This window comes from Rhinoderma darwinii, chromosome 1, assembly GCF_050947455.1.
Source record: "Rhinoderma darwinii isolate aRhiDar2 chromosome 1, aRhiDar2.hap1, whole genome shotgun sequence".
Lineage (NCBI taxonomy): Eukaryota > Metazoa > Chordata > Amphibia > Anura > Rhinodermatidae > Rhinoderma > Rhinoderma darwinii.
This window is the reverse complement of record NC_134687.1, coordinates 130,698,071-130,713,747: the sequence shown is the minus strand read 5'-3', so window position 1 is coordinate 130,713,747 and position 15,677 is coordinate 130,698,071. Positions and strand designations below refer to the sequence as shown.

The window sequence follows — 15,677 nt, the reverse complement described above, 5'->3', positions numbered from 1 at the left end:
AAAGTCTGCTATAAGAGGGCGATAAGGGATGACACAATATATCAATGTGACACGTGTCCCGAAAAACCAGAGCTCTGTATGAAAGAGTGTTTTAAAATTTATCATACATCCCTTGGTTTATAATTTACCCCAATTTTACTTACCCTGATGTACTCCGCACAGATTATCCCCCCTCGTCTTTCCCCTCTGGGTCCTGAATTCCTTGAGGGGTACAGTTTCCAAAATGGGGTCACTATTGAGGAATTCCTACTGTTTTGGCACCTCAACACCTCTTCAAAACCTGGCATGCTGCCTAAAATATATTCTAATAAAAAAAGAGGCCTCAAAATGCACTAGGTGCTTCTTTGCTTCTAGGGCTTGTGTTTTAGTCCACGAGCTCACTAGAGCCACATGTGGGACATTTCTAAAAACTGCAGAATCTTGACAATACATATTTAGTAGTGTTTCTCTGGTAAAACCTTCTGTGTTACAGAAACAAAAATTTAATAAAATTGAAATTCAGCAAGAAAAATGAAATTTGCAAATTTCACCTCCACTTTGCTTTAATTCCTGTGAAATGCCTGAAGGGTTAAAAAAAACTTTCTAAATGCTGTTTTGAATACTTTGAGGGGTCTAGTTTTTAAAATGGGGTGTTTTATGGGGGTGTCTACTACATAGGCCCCTCAAAGCCACTTCAGAACTGAAGAGGTACCTTAAAAAAAAAGGCTTTTGAAATTTTCTTAAAAATATGAGAAATTGATGTTTATGTTCTAAGCCTTGTAACGTCCAAGAAAAATAAAAGAATGTTCAAAAAACAATGCTAGTCTAAAGTAGACATATGGGAAGTGTGAACTAGTAATTATTTCGTGTGGTTTAACTGTCTGTTTTACAAGCAGATGCATTTAAATTCTGAAAAATGCTATTTTTTCAAAATTTTCTCTAAATTTTGCAATTTTTCACCAATAAACACTGAATATATCGACCAAATTTTACCACAAACTTGAAGCCCAATGTGTCACGAGAAAACAATCTCAGAATCGCTTGGATAGGTTTAAGCATTCCGACGTTATTACTACATAAAGTGAAATATGTCAGATTTGAAACCCCCTATCTCCTATTGCAGCAGATCGGCGCTGCAATGTAGATAACAGTAACGTGTTTTTTTTTTCAAAAACGAGCATTTTTGGCCAAGTTATGACCATTTTTATATTTATGCAAATGAGCCTTTAAGTACAACTGGGCGTGTTTAAAGTTATGTCCAAGTGGGCGTGTATTGTGTGTGTACATCTGGGCGTTTTTACTTGTTTTACTAGCTGGGCGTTGTGAATGGAAGTGTATGATGCTGACGAATCAGAATCATCCACTTCTATTCACAACGCCCAGCTTCTGGCAGTTCAGACACACAGCGTGTCCTCGCTCATCCGACGCGATGAAGTTCCTGTGGGAGGAAGTGAGTGACGTCACAGCGTGATCTCGCGAGGACACGCTGTGTGTCTGTGCACTGCCAGAAGCTGGGCGTTGTGAAGAGAAGTGGATGATGCTGATTCGTCAGTATCATACACTTCTATTCACAACGCCCAGCTAGTAAAACAAGTAAAAACGCCCAGCTAGTAAAACAAGTAAAAACGCCCAGATGTACACACATAATACACGCCCACTTGGACATAACTTTAAACACACCCAGTTGTACTTAAGAAAGGCTCATTTGCATAAATATAAAAATGGTCATAACTTTGCCAAAAATGCTCGTTTTTGAAAAAAAAAAACGTTACTGTAATCTACATTGCAGCGCCGATCTGCTGCAATAGGAGATAGGGGTTTGAAAATCTGGTGACAGAGCCTCTTTAAGGCCAAAACTAGGCTGCGTCCTTAAGAGGTAAAGGGGTTAAGGGACAAAGGAAATGATAGAAATGGGGGAAGGTGGTGGGAGGGGTCATAGAGGGTAAGCATTCAGAAAGTGTTATATTGAAAACGACTCTTCTAATCTGTTGGATGATGAATAAAAGTAATATGGTTAAATGACATCGAAGATAAGATAACCACTGGGTATCCACGGTTGCACTGAGAAACTGTATTTCTATTACTCTGCCAGCCTACATGTATTTGGTCTTGTTTTTCTTAGAACATGTTGGGCGTCCATATTGTGTAAAAAAAAATAATAGATATATTTTAGTTTTTAAAAAATGTGAAAGGAAAAAAGGGAAATAAATATAAAACAAAATGTGAATATGTAATTTTAGGTGATGTTTTTTTACATCTGGTGCATGCCACTGGGTAAACACACGTGAACACATATTTGCCAACTTCAGCGATACTAAATGTGTGCACATTTCTTTCACGCTGGGCGCAAGGTGGAGCTTACAATGAATGCTGCGCAAACTGGCTTTTGACAGCAAATTTTCCAAAGCTGGTTCCATAGCGATCTCTGTACATGTGACCAGTGTTGCATCAAAGTCGATGTGTAGACCCAGCCTAAAACTGTACATTTAAATATATATGTTGATAGATGATATAATGATTAAGAGATAGGTAGATAGAAATAATAATCTTTATTTGTATAAAACAAAATAAATAAATAAATCGCAATTTAGATAGATATATAAAGATATTATAATCACCTATCCATCTATCTAATATATATTACAAACAATATATTTCATATATATTGATATATAGTATAGTTCTAGGCTGGGGCTACACGACCACTTTGGCCACGACGCAGGTCCCATGGCCAAACTTCGCATTGTCCAGTAGCCTACATCGCAAGTAAAATGACTGCAACCACATTCACGGTCATTACTTGCCATGTAGGCTAGGGAACATAGTAATCTTTGGCCGTGCGACCTGTGTCGTGTCCAAAGTCGCCGTGTAGCCCCAGACTAAAAACTATACTATATATATATATATATATATATATATATATATATATATGAATAGATAGATAGATAGGAGATAGATAGATAGGAGATAGATAGATAGGAGATAGATAGATAGGAGATAGATAGATAGGAGATAGATAGATAGGAGATAGATAGATAGGAGATAGATAGATAGGAGATAGATAGATAGGAGATAGATAGATAGGAGATAGATAGATAGGAGATAGATAGATAGATAGGAGATAGATAGATAGATAGGAGATAGATAGATAGATAGGAGATAGATAGATAGGAGATAGATAGATAGGAGATAGATAGATAGGAGATAGATAGATAGGAGATAGATAGATAGGAGATAGATAGATAGGAGATAGATAGATAGGAGATAGATAGATAGGAGATAGATAGATAGGAGATAGATAGATAGGAGATAGATAACATCCACACACAAAAAAAAAAAAAGTCAGCCACACAGCCCCCAATAGTATGTTGGTGCAAGCCTGCCTGGGTCACGACCATAAGTAGTAGATCCAAAGAAGAATCAGGCAGCACTGAAGCTTGAGAAAGGCTCTTGTGCTGATCTAACGTCTATGGCCACGGTCCGTCGTTCGGTCGTTAACCTCGACGCCCGTGGCCATGGACAGCTTACCTCGTTGCAGCGTCGTCCTCCTGTCAGGCACCGGCACTCACTTCCGGACTCAGAGTGTCACCGGCGGGCGCGCGCGCCCGCGTGTGCACGGCCTTAAAGGGCCAGTGCGCGCATTTTTGCGGAACTCCGCAATCTAGCTCAGGATGCCCTGGGCTATAAAAATGGCTCTGCCCTCTTGGTCTTTGCCAGAGCGTTGTTCGTTACCCATTGTTTATCGTGCTTATGGTCTCCCAGTGTCTTCCAGTTTCCCACTGTACCTTGCTCCTGTATCCTGTTTCCGTGATACCTAGTGCTATTGCCGTGCTGTGCTATTACCGTGTTCTGCTACAGTCTACACTTGATCTGCTACGCCTCACCTCACGACTGCCCGCCGCCTGGTCCTGGACGTGCCTGCCTCGCTACTGCCTACGATTGTCTCAGGTACCCTCGCTGAACTAATTGAACTCTATACTTACCTGTTTGGCCAGCTGCCATCCCGCTACGCGGTACGGCCCAGTGGGTCCACGCCCCGCATAGTGACAGTTGAGCTGAAACGTTGCATTTACTGATGGACCAATAAAACACCGCCACTTTTTTTGCCTATACCTTGGAGTGCTGCCTGATTCTTTGGAGATAGATAGATAGATAGATAGATAGATAGATAGATAGATAGATAGATAGATAGATAGATAGATATGAGATCGGTAGATAGATAGACAGACAGATAGATATGAGATCGATAGATAAATATGAGATCGGTAGATAGACAGACAGACAGATAGATAAATCCCAATTGTTTGGTCACGTCACCTCCCAAAAAATGGAATAAAAAGAGATCATAAAGTCGCATGTACCTATGGTACTGATCTAAACTACAGTTCGTTACGCAAAAAATAAGTCCTCGCACGGCTTTATTGATGGAAATATAAAAAAGTTCTGGCTCTTAGAATAAGGTAACACAAAAAGTAAATGATTTTTTACAAAAAGTATTTTATTGTGCAAACGCCATAAGACATAAAATAATCTATAAACATCTGGTATCGGCATAATCGTATCGCCGCGCAGAATAAAGTGAATGTGTCAATTATAGCGCACGGTGAACGCTGTAAAAAAAAGATAGAATAAAAAAACAATAGTAAAATTGCTGTTTTTTAGTCACATAATCCCGTTTTTTAGTCACACAATCCCGACACTACAGCACAGCAAGCGTAATCTCGTTTGAAATGGCAGTTTACAGCGTAATCTCGTGAGATTACGCTTGCTGTGCTGTAGTGTCGGGATTGTGATGGATGGATGGATGGATAGATGGATAGAATAATCTTTATTTATATGAGACAACAAAATCTACATTTAGATAGATAGATGATTATTATAATATTTTTATTTTGGACTGGATGGATGGAAATATATTTATTGGAGAAAAAAAAAAACCTGTGTTTTACTACTATTGACAGCCTGCCAGGAGAGGGAGAAGTTACAGCAGGGCGCTAAAGAGCGGGCTGTGAGGGGGACCCGCGAGAGGGGGCAAAGATTCCGCGAGGGGGGGGGGTGTGCCGTGAGCCGAACAGGCTTTTTTTCAGCCATGTGGCCGGGCCCCTGACGGCAGTACCAGTAGTGCCAAAAAAGACCAAAACCCCCTACCATTGATTTTAATTCGGAGCATCTTTTTCCGCGGCAGCGGAAAAAAGTGGGATGCTCTTTCTTGCCGTGGTTCAGCCTCTGACCTCCCTTTGAAATAAATGGGAGGCAGTGAAATGTTTTTTGCTGTGTTTTTTGCCCGTGGAATGAAACTTCTAATTTATGGAGCGGACTCCTGAATATGACTAATATCATTCATATGTGAGCCTCCCCCTTTTCTTATGTTCAGGTTACGAGTCTGCGTTTGATTTTTGAACAATTTCTGACTTAAATAATAACATACAGAACAAAAAGTGAAAACAAACAAAACCGCGCAGCTGGACTATATGGACTCAGACATTTAGGAACATGATAACTTTATTGCAAATCGTCATCTCTTATATCTAATCTGCTATGTATTCTTACCTTCCACTAAGCTCTGCCATGAGTGGCGGAAAATGGTAAAATCACAAATGATGGCGCAAATATGGCATGCGCCATAATTTGCGCCTAATTAAAGCCAGAAAACTGGCGTAAAGCCCTTCCTAAATTCCCCCTATAACGTATATATTCACTATTCCCGAGGATTTTCATTTCTTATGGTTAGATGTATGCTTAAATGGCAAATTACAATAAAAGTTAATCAAAAAAGAAAAAAAGGATGTTTGCCACAATTGAAAAGATAACATACCGATTCCTCTGCAGTTTTTTTGGTGATGGAGGAAGTGACTTTGGCTGAACCAGGTTGGGAAACCCTTGAAGACCTTGCCTGGGCCGAGCTGGTAATATACTCATTTTTTCTGAAATGGAACAAACTATTGTTAGTATGTAAAGTAATTAATTATAATTGCTCATAGAATATGGATACAGGATCATGTTTATAATAGGATACTATGCGTCTCATAAACACGTAGAACTTATATTTGTACAAATAGGCCTTAAAGGCTACTGTATGTAAACCTTTGAGCACTTTTTTTTAAACAACATTGTAATTGGTTTTATAAAATATATATATATATTTTTCAGATACATCTTCTATGACGTGTGATATTTGCAATCCAGCACCTCACCATGCAGTCTGCCGGTACATTTGTGAAAGAACGGGTCGTTGTAAAGAGCTCACTGAATTCCAGCGTGGTACTGTACTGTAATAGGACGCCAGCGTTGTAACAAGTCAATTCATGAACTTTCTTCCTTTATAGATATTCCACGATCAACTGTGAACGGTATTATTGCAAAGTGTTTAGGAACTCAACGACGAAGTGTCAGACCACGTAAAGTTACAGAGCGGGGCTGTGAGTACTGAGGCTCATAGTGTGAAAAAAAAAAAAATCTGCAAAACTCTGCTGACTCAGTAACTGCAGAGATCCAAACCTCCTCTGGCATTAAAATCAGCACAAAAACTGTGCACCGGGAGCTTCATGGCATGGGTTTCCATGGCCGAGCAGCTGCATGCAAGACTTACATCACCAAACACAATGCCAAGCGATGTATGGAGTGTTGTAAAGCACGCCGCCGCTGGACTAGTGCAGCAGTGGCAACGTGTTTTGTGAAGTGACGAATCATACTTCTCTATCTGGCAGTCTTGATGGATGAGTCTGGGTTTGGCGAATGCCAGAACGTTACCTGCCTGACTGCATTGTGCCAACTGTAAAGTTTGGTGGAGGAAGGACAATGCTATAAAGTCATTTTTTAGGGGTTGGTCTAGGCCCCTTAGTTCCATTAAAAGGGAAATCCTAAGGCCGGGTTCCCACGGGTCGGATACAACTACGCAGCGTATCCGACCTCGAACCCCCAGCACACTCCGTCTCAAAGACTGCACCACATTGTGGTGCAGTTTTTCAGGCTGAATTTCTGCTGTGGAAAGCAGCGCTAGAAAAAAAATGTTTATACTTACCCCGGCTGTAGTCATGGCAACGCATCCCTCCGTTGTCGTGCAGTCCAGACTCCTGGGATGACGTGGCAGCCCATGCGACTGCTGCAGCCTGTGATTGGCTGCAGCAGTCACATGGGATGAAACATCATGCCGGGAGTCTGGCCTGGAAGAACAGAAGAAAGAGTTGTTATGACAATGCCCGGGTAGTAAGTATGAGCTTTTTTTTTCCCCGGAGTTTGTGATTTTTTTTGCATCGGAATCGTTGCGAATCCACCACAAAAGTTGCAATAGTTGGCTAATTGTTGCAGATTTTGCATCCCCATTGAATTCAAAGGGAAAAACATTCATCAGAAAAGCAACGAAAACGCTGCATATATTCACATGCTCATTTAAAATCTGCACCGCAGGTCAATTTATGAGAGGTTTTGCTGCGTTTTTTCCCGCAGCGTGGGCATGAGATTTTCGAAATCTCATCCACTTTGCTGCTACTGTAAATGCTGCAGAATTTGCACACACAATTTTGTTGCGGAAGTTCTGCAGCGTTTACGCTACATGGGAACCCGGCCTAATGCTACAGCATACCAAGACATTTTGGACAATTGTATGCTTCCAACTTTGTGGGAAAAGTTTGGGGAAAGCCACATTTCAAAAGTGAGGAGAGGCAAGAAAAGTCACCATTTTTTTGACACTTTTTAATGCCATTAAAGTGGCGTAAAACTGATAATAAATTCCCCCGCAAAGTGTTTACGATGTAAAGTCAGAAACCCCATTTCTGACTATTTTCCAGTAATATAAGAGAACTCGTTCACTATGGGTAAGAGATGGCGCAGCACAGTTCATACACAAGAACACCTAAATGTATGCCAACATGTCTGGCTATTTAACGCCATAAGATGGGTGGAGAGTGACAATGTAGGTGGATTTGTGCTAATGGTGCCCAAAAACACAGCCCCCACCCATACTGCTTATAACTATGTGCCACTTTTTATTTTTGGTGCAGGCATTGACATATGTACCACACTCTGTTGTTGGCTCATGGTTCTGTGTAGTGAACAAGTTGGACTGGCTGCCCGATAATACTTATCCAATATTTACCCAACATTAATCTAAATATTATGGCAGAGGACCAGATTGTAAACGTACAACCTGAAGATGGTTCTCATCAGAGCGGGCCCCACCTGCTGCAGAACCTCTCCGAAGAGCAAGTGGGAGCTAAATGTTACTGACGAAAATGAACTCATTTAGAATGAGGGTCTGCAGCAGCTCAGGTGTGTAATACAGTGCCTACCACAGTATGCCCCTCCACAGAGTGCCAGCTTCTGCGTGCCGTGCTTTAAGTGCCACAGTGTATACCCTCCATACAGTGTCAGCCTATCTTCCTCCATATAATGCCAGCTACAGTATGCGGTCCATAGAGTGCTAGTCACAGTGTCTCCAATACATAAGGCAGCAGGGTGCCCCTTTATACATTGCCAATCATAGCATGCCCCTCCATACAGTGCCAGCTACAGTATGCGGTCCATAGAGTGCTAGTCACAGTGTCTCCCATACATAAGGCAGCAGGGTGCCCCTTTATACATTGCCAATCATAGCATGCCCCTCCATACAGTGCCAGCTACAGTATACAGTCCACAGAGTGCTAGTCAGTGTCTCCCATACATCAGGCAGCAGGGTGCCCCTTTATACATTGCCAATCATAGCATGCCCCTCCATACAGTGCCAGCTACAGTATGCAGTCCATAGGGTGCTAGTCACTGTCTCCCATACATAAGGCAGCAGGGTGCCCCTTTATACATTGCCAATCATAGCATGCCCCTCCATACAGTGCCAGCTACAGTATGCGGTCCATAGAGTGCTAGTCAGTGTCTCCCATACATAAGGCAGCAGGGTGCCCCTTTATACATTGCCAATCATAGCATGCCCCTCCATACAGTGCCAGCTACAGTATGCGGTCCATAGAGTGCTAGTCACAGTGTCTCCCATACATAAGGCAGCAGGGTGCCCCTTTATACATTGCCAATCCTAGCATGCCCCTCCATACAGTGCCAGCTACAGTATGCGTCCATAGAGTGCTAGTCAGTGTCTCCCATACATAAGGCAGCAGGGTGCCCCTTTATACATTGCCAATCCTAGCATGCCCCTCCATACAGTGCCAGCTACAGTATGCGTCCATAGAGTGCTAGTCAGTGTCTCCCATACATAAGGCAGCAGGGTGCCCCTTTATACATTGCCAATCATAGCATGCCCCTCCATACAGTGCCAGCTAGCGGCACAGGAGGAATCATTGTGGCTGTATAACTTGTGCCGGGAGAAGCTTTCCTCCGACGTACCTGAATCGCTGCGAGGCTTCCCGGCTAGATAACGACGTGTGTACCGGTATCTATGGCAACCCGCTACAACACGCTATACAAAGCATTACACGCCCGCTGTTACATAAACAGCCAATCAGCATTCTGTGTCCGGAGCTCCAATCACTGCAGCGCTCAGGGGTGATTGAGTGACGCCTGTGCTGGTGTGGCTGCTGAGAGAACAAGATTTATTGTAGATACAGCACCTGAAACGTCACGTGGTTCAAGTAGAATACAGTTTTATAATATACAATGTGAACAATATAAGTAGAGGGGTTATATTCACAAAAGGGCTATGGGGCTAAATCCTCCACCATGTTCTCTCAATCCTCCCAGTTTATCCACGCGGCTCTCTGCCTCTTGTACTTGTAGACAGTCTTATGTAATGTTGTCTGCCATCTGCTGGTGAAAGATGAACATTACAAGGGAGATGTTCATCTCTCACCAGCAGACATCGTTACATACAGCAGTCGGGTCAGAAAAGAAGGGGGAGGGAGAGCTTCACAGCTCCAGTGTTTCCACAAGTGTGTTGGTATGTTGGAATTATTTATACAGTCTGACAAGTTGCCGTAAAAACCATTGGAAAAAATTCACAGGAGACCCTGTGACCATCTACTTTACTATCACTTGAAAAAACATATTGGGTGTGTAACGGTTGCAATGTCGCCCGCTTCCTTGTTTCCCATCTCTGTTCTTGGGTTTTGAAGGGGTTAATGGGTAGATCCCTGGTGGTTTAGTGTATTGAAGGGGTTAATAGTTGTAACCATGGTTGTCTTGAGTATTGAAAGGGTTAATAGTTCTGTACCTCGTGGTCTTAGGGTATTGAAGGGGTTAATGATAATAGCTTTGAATGTCAAGGGTATTGAATAGGTTTGTTATCTTATATCTAGAGGTCCGGGGTGGTGAAGGAGTTTAATCCCTGGTTGTCCAGGAGTTGTTCACCTCTCCTGGCTCCAGCAATGTTTGGTCTGTTAGGCCCCCTGCACACAGCCCTGCCGTAATCCCGGTTTGTGGCTATGGCCGGCCGCGGACAGTCACCCGCATTTGAGGGCCGTAATCCCATTATAAAGTATGGGAGCACGGTCCATAAAATAAAAAAATTGGACATGTCCTATTTTTTGCAAAGCCTTTCTACGCCCCGGACACCTTCCCATAAATATATATGCGAAGGTGTCCGTGGAAATAGAATTAATGGGTCCGTACTTTGATACACAATTACAGTTTGTAATTGCGGATTAAAATTACAGCCGTGTGCATAGGGCCTTATTCGGCTGGGGCAGGAAAGAATCAGCGCAATCTGTGCACAGCAGGAGACAGAAGGCTGTGCGGCACTGCAGTAGAGTCATCGAGCATTCAAGTTATCACCTTAGTTCACAGTAACTTAAAGGGGTTGTTCACTACTGGACAACTGATGAACTATAGGTCATCAGTACATGATTTGTAGGGATCCGACACATGGACCCCACACCGTTAAGCAGTTTCGGCTGCCTCCGAGCACCGGAGGTACATGCTGGAAGCAGTTAGCTCCAGCCACTGAATAGCGGCGAGCTGCCGTACTGCAGCTCTGCTCCTCTCGCTATGCTATGGACGAAGCCAACTGCTTCCGCCTCCATACATAGTGTCGCGATGCGGGGTGTGGACCCCCTGGGCTGTACCGTGTAGCGGGATGGCAGCTGGCCAAACAGGTAAAGTACAGAGTCTATAGTCCAGAGAGGATACCTGAGGCAATGTAGACAGTAGCAAGGCAGGCTTGGCTGGAACCAGGCGGCAGGTAGACGCCAGGCGTGGCGTAGCAGAACAGGCGTGCAATGCAGCACAACACGGCAGCAGCTCAGCACGGCACTTGTTCTGGATAGCATGGGAACAGGATACAGAATACAGGAACAGGGAACACTAGGAAACTGGAAGACACTAGGGGACCATTAGCAAGACAAACCTTGGGTAACAAACAACGCTCAGGCAAAGAACAAGAGGACAGAGCCCCTTTTATAGCCCAGAGCATTCTGTGCGCCCTCCAGAGACAGTCTCGATAGCCGGAAGTGAGTGCCGGCGCCTCACAGGAGGATGACGCTGCAAGGAACTCGGATGTCCATGGCCACGGCCGTCAAGGGGTAAGTCAGAACAACGTGCCGTGGCCATAGACGTTACACATAGCATAATGGACCATAACATCCGATACCCGGAGCGGCTTAAAGGTGTGTGGTCCAGGTGTTGGACCTGCACCGATTATATACTGATGATCTATCCAGTTTAGTAGTGGACAACCCCTTTAAGTACGGTGGACAGCGGTGGAGCAAGCTGCTTGAGGACAGGAGCAGAGGCAGATGTAAAAACCTTGAAACACTATCAACACCTCAGACGACCAAAATAGGAGAAACCAAAGAGGAATAATTCTTAATGAATTGTTAATTATTAGGAAACACAACATGGGCTGTATAGCCTTCAGGTCAAGTAGAAGATTTGTATTTCCAATGGCAGATATGTTTGGGGGATAAATGTACAATCCCAGGTGAGAAATCATGTGCCCCTTCAATGGCGATTCCTACTGTTTGAATAAGAACTTTACTAATCTGACACAAAAGTAGTTTTCCCTGATATACCGGAGAAAAGTTTCATGTGAGACTAAGTTTGAAGAGAATACCAAGATATGAAACAATGACATAAACAGCAATGACACAAAAAGTCAAAAGAGGCATACGGTATCAGAAGTATAGATCGGTGGGGGTCCGGGTACTGAGACCCCCACCACCTCGGAAACATAGTGTCAGAAGTGCTCAGCCAAGTGCTTTGCATTTTTGGGTGTGATCGTCATTCCTTGTTAGGCTGAAGAGGAGCCCGTCTTCAGGCCAACGAGGGGAGACGATAACAGCAGAAGGTGCTGACTGTTCGGTTGAGAGCTTCTGCCACTTAGATTCAACGACAAAGGGGCTTTCAGCCCCCGGATCTCCACCGATAAAAGCTCCTGATATGTCTATATGACATATCACATCAAAAATTGTCGAAAGTTCAGTTACACCATAAAGAGGTACTGAAGCACAAAATGAATATAGTTCTAAGGGTATGTTCACACGAGGTCATTACGTCCGTAATTGACGGATGTATTTCGGCCGCAAGTACCGAACCGAACACAGTGCAGGGAGCCGGGCTCCTAGCATCATAGTTATGTACGACGCTAGGAGTCCCTGCCTCGCTGCCGGACAACTGTCCCGTACTGAAAACATGATTACAGTATGGGACAGTTGTCTGGCAGCGAGGCAGGGACTCCTAGCATCGTACATAACTATGATGTTAGGAGCCCGGCTCCCTGCACTGTGTTCGATCCGGTACTTGCGACCGAAATACGTCCGTCAATTACGGACATAATGACCTTGTGTGAACATACCCTAAAACAAAGAGAGGGCTGAAACTGAAAAGCAAATGTTCAATGTCAATCTTGAGCATTTAAAATGGTTTTCCAGCCAGTAAAAATTGATGGCCTATCAGGATAGGCCATCAATAGCTGATGGGTCGGGTCCGACCCCTGGGCCCCCTGCAGATCAGCTGTTTTGAAGGGGGTGCAAAAACGTCTCAAGAAGTGACATGCACTTTTTCTCGGCCGTTTTTTTATGCCCCGTTTTCCGAAAATGAGGCGTAAAAAAACGCTCCGTCGGAACGGAACGCTGTATTTCCCATTGAAATCAATGGCCAGATGTTTATAGGCGTTCTGCTCCCGATTTTCCAGCCCTTTTTCGGGACGTTTACGGCCCAAAAAAACGGCTGAAAACACTACGTGTGCACATACCCTGACAGGTAAAAGTCAAAGTCATGATAACACTTTCTGTCAGCATGTCAACACCAAATGACAGTTTTACCATCAGAAAACCGGATTTAAAGGCCAATGTTTCTGCACTTTCTGGTGTCTCTTTTGCAAATTTGCCTCTCACAACAAAACAGATAAATATCTCTGTAAGTGAATACCATAAAATATAATGACCAAACTTTGGATACTAATCTAAGTTCTACATTTTTGAGATATAGCTAATTTTATGTTTTGAGTGAAAATTGTCATTGTTCACTGTTATGCGAGGCTGAGTTCATATCTGTAATCGTATTTCCGTTACATCAAAAGAACAGAAAAATGAAAATAAAGGCAGTGCTGGATCTGTCACATGACGGACCCCATTGACTTTAATGAGGTCAGTCGCCTTTGTGTTTGTCATTTAACAAGAAAAATTAGCGTCTTAGATAGAGCCTTAGTGTTGTTCTATAAGCTTTAGGCCTTATTTACACGAGCGTAGTTCACGTCCGTGATACGCGCGTGAAAATCACGCAGGTCGGACGGACCTATGTTAGTCAATGGGGCCGTTCAGACATTCCGTGATTTTCACGCAGCGTGCGTCCGCTACAAAAAACTCACGACATGTCCAATACTTGGGCGTTTTTCAAGCATCACGCACCCATTGAAGTCAATGGGTGCGTGAAAATCTCGCACAGCACACGGAAGCACTTCCGTGTGTCGCGCGTGATTCGCGCTACAGTTGTTAAATAAATGAAGGGAAAAAAAAGCACTACATTCATTGCAGTTTATAAGCATCAAAACCGCATGTCATAAGGATGGCGTATGCGCGAAAATCACACAGCCACGCACCATTCACTGATAACACACAGAACTGCGATGCACGCAAAACGCTGCGTTTTTTGCACTCGCAAAACGCACACGTTCGTGTGAATTTCGCCTTATAATAACAGCGCAGTCTTGTCACTTAGTGTTGTTTATAATTATTTATTGTTATTATGTTTATTCTAATGACAATTGTGTCCTTTCATTAACCCGTTCCCTCTTTAGCCACTTTTGACCTTCCTGACCGAGCCTCATTTTTCAAATCTGACATGTGTCACTTTATGTGGTAATAACTCCGGAATGCTTTCACCTATCCAAGCGATTCTGAGATTGTTTTCTCGTGTCACATTGGACTTTAAGTTACTGGCAAAATTTGCTCGATATGTTCAGTATTTAATTGTGAAAAACACCAAAATTTAGCGAAAAATTGCAAAAATTAGCATTTTTCTCAATTTAAATGTATCTGCTTGTAAGACAGGCAGTTATATCACACAAACATGTTGCTAATTAACATCCCCCATATGTCTACTATAGATTGGCATTGTTTTTTGAACATCCTTTTATTTTTCTATGACCTCACAAGGCTTAGAACTTTAGCAGCAATTTCTCAAATTTTCAAGAAAATTTCAAAAGGCTATTTTTACAGGGCCCAGTTCAGTTGTAAAGTGGCTTTGAGGGCCTTATATATTAGAAACCCCAAAAAAGTCACCCCATTTTAAAAACTTCACCCCTCAAAGTATTCAAAACAGCATTTAGAAAATGTCTTAACCCTTTACACATTTCACAGGAATTAAAGCAAAGTAGAGGTGAAATTTACAAATTTCATATTTTATTGCAGAAATAAGTATTGAATACAATTTTTTTTATAACACAGAAGGTTTTACCAGAGAAATGCAACTCAATATTTGTTGCCCAGTTTCTGCAGTTTTAGGAAATATCCCACATGTGGCCCTAGCTTGTTACTGGACTGCAGCACCGGCCTCAGAAGAAAAAGAGCACCTAGTGGATTTTGGGGCCTTATTTTTGTTAGAATAAATTTTAGGCACCATGTCAGGTTTGAAGGGCTCTTGCGGTGCCAAAACAGTAAAAATCCCCCAAACGTGACCCCATCTGGGAAACTACACACCTCAAGGAAATTATCTAGGGGTATAGTGAGCATTTTGACCGCACAGGTTTTTTACAGAAATTATTGGAAGTAGGCCGTGAAAATTAAAATTTACATTTTTTCAAAGAAAATGTAGGTTTAGCGATTTATTTTCTCACTTCCACAAGGACTAAAGGAGAAAAAGCACCATAAAATTTGTAAAGCAATTTCTCCCGAGTAAAAAAATACCCCACATGTGGTAATAAACGGTTGTTTGGAGACACGGCGTGGCTGAGAAGGGAAAGAGCGCTATTTGGCTTTTGGAGCTCAAGTTTAGCAGGAATGGTTTGTAGAGGCCATGTCACATTTACAAAGCCCCTGAGGGGACAAAACAGTGAAAAGCCCCCACAAGTGACCCCATTTTGGAAACTACACCCATTGAGGAAATTATCTAGGGGTATAATGAGCGTTGTGACCCAACAGGTTTTTTGCATAAATTATTGGAAATAGGCCCTGAAAATGACAATCTAAATTTTTTCAAAGAAAATGTAGGTTTAGCTAATTTTTTCTCATTTCCACAAGGACTGAAGGAGAAAAAGCACTGTAAAATTTGTAAAGCAATTTCTCCCGAGTAAAACAATACCCCACATGTGGTAATAAACGACT

General features: G+C 42.7%; 1 protein-coding gene across 2 annotated transcripts in view; it reads right to left on the bottom strand.

Moving 5' to 3' along the window:
* Positions 1 to 9,486, bottom strand: part of TTC29 (tetratricopeptide repeat domain 29) — a 246,846-nt gene extending 237,360 nt beyond the window's left edge. For both annotated transcript variants that reach the window (XM_075849691.1, XM_075849692.1), the window contains exons 1-2: positions 9,310 to 9,486; positions 5,795 to 5,903 (exon numbers count right to left, since the gene is read on the bottom strand). In XM_075849691.1, coding sequence (XP_075705806.1) covers positions 5,795 to 5,898 — 104 coding nt within the window. In that variant the 5' untranslated portion in view covers positions 5,899 to 5,903; positions 9,310 to 9,486. The remainder of the gene's footprint in view (positions 1 to 5,794; positions 5,904 to 9,309) is intronic.
* Between the last annotated feature and the right edge of the window lie 6,191 nt (positions 9,487 to 15,677).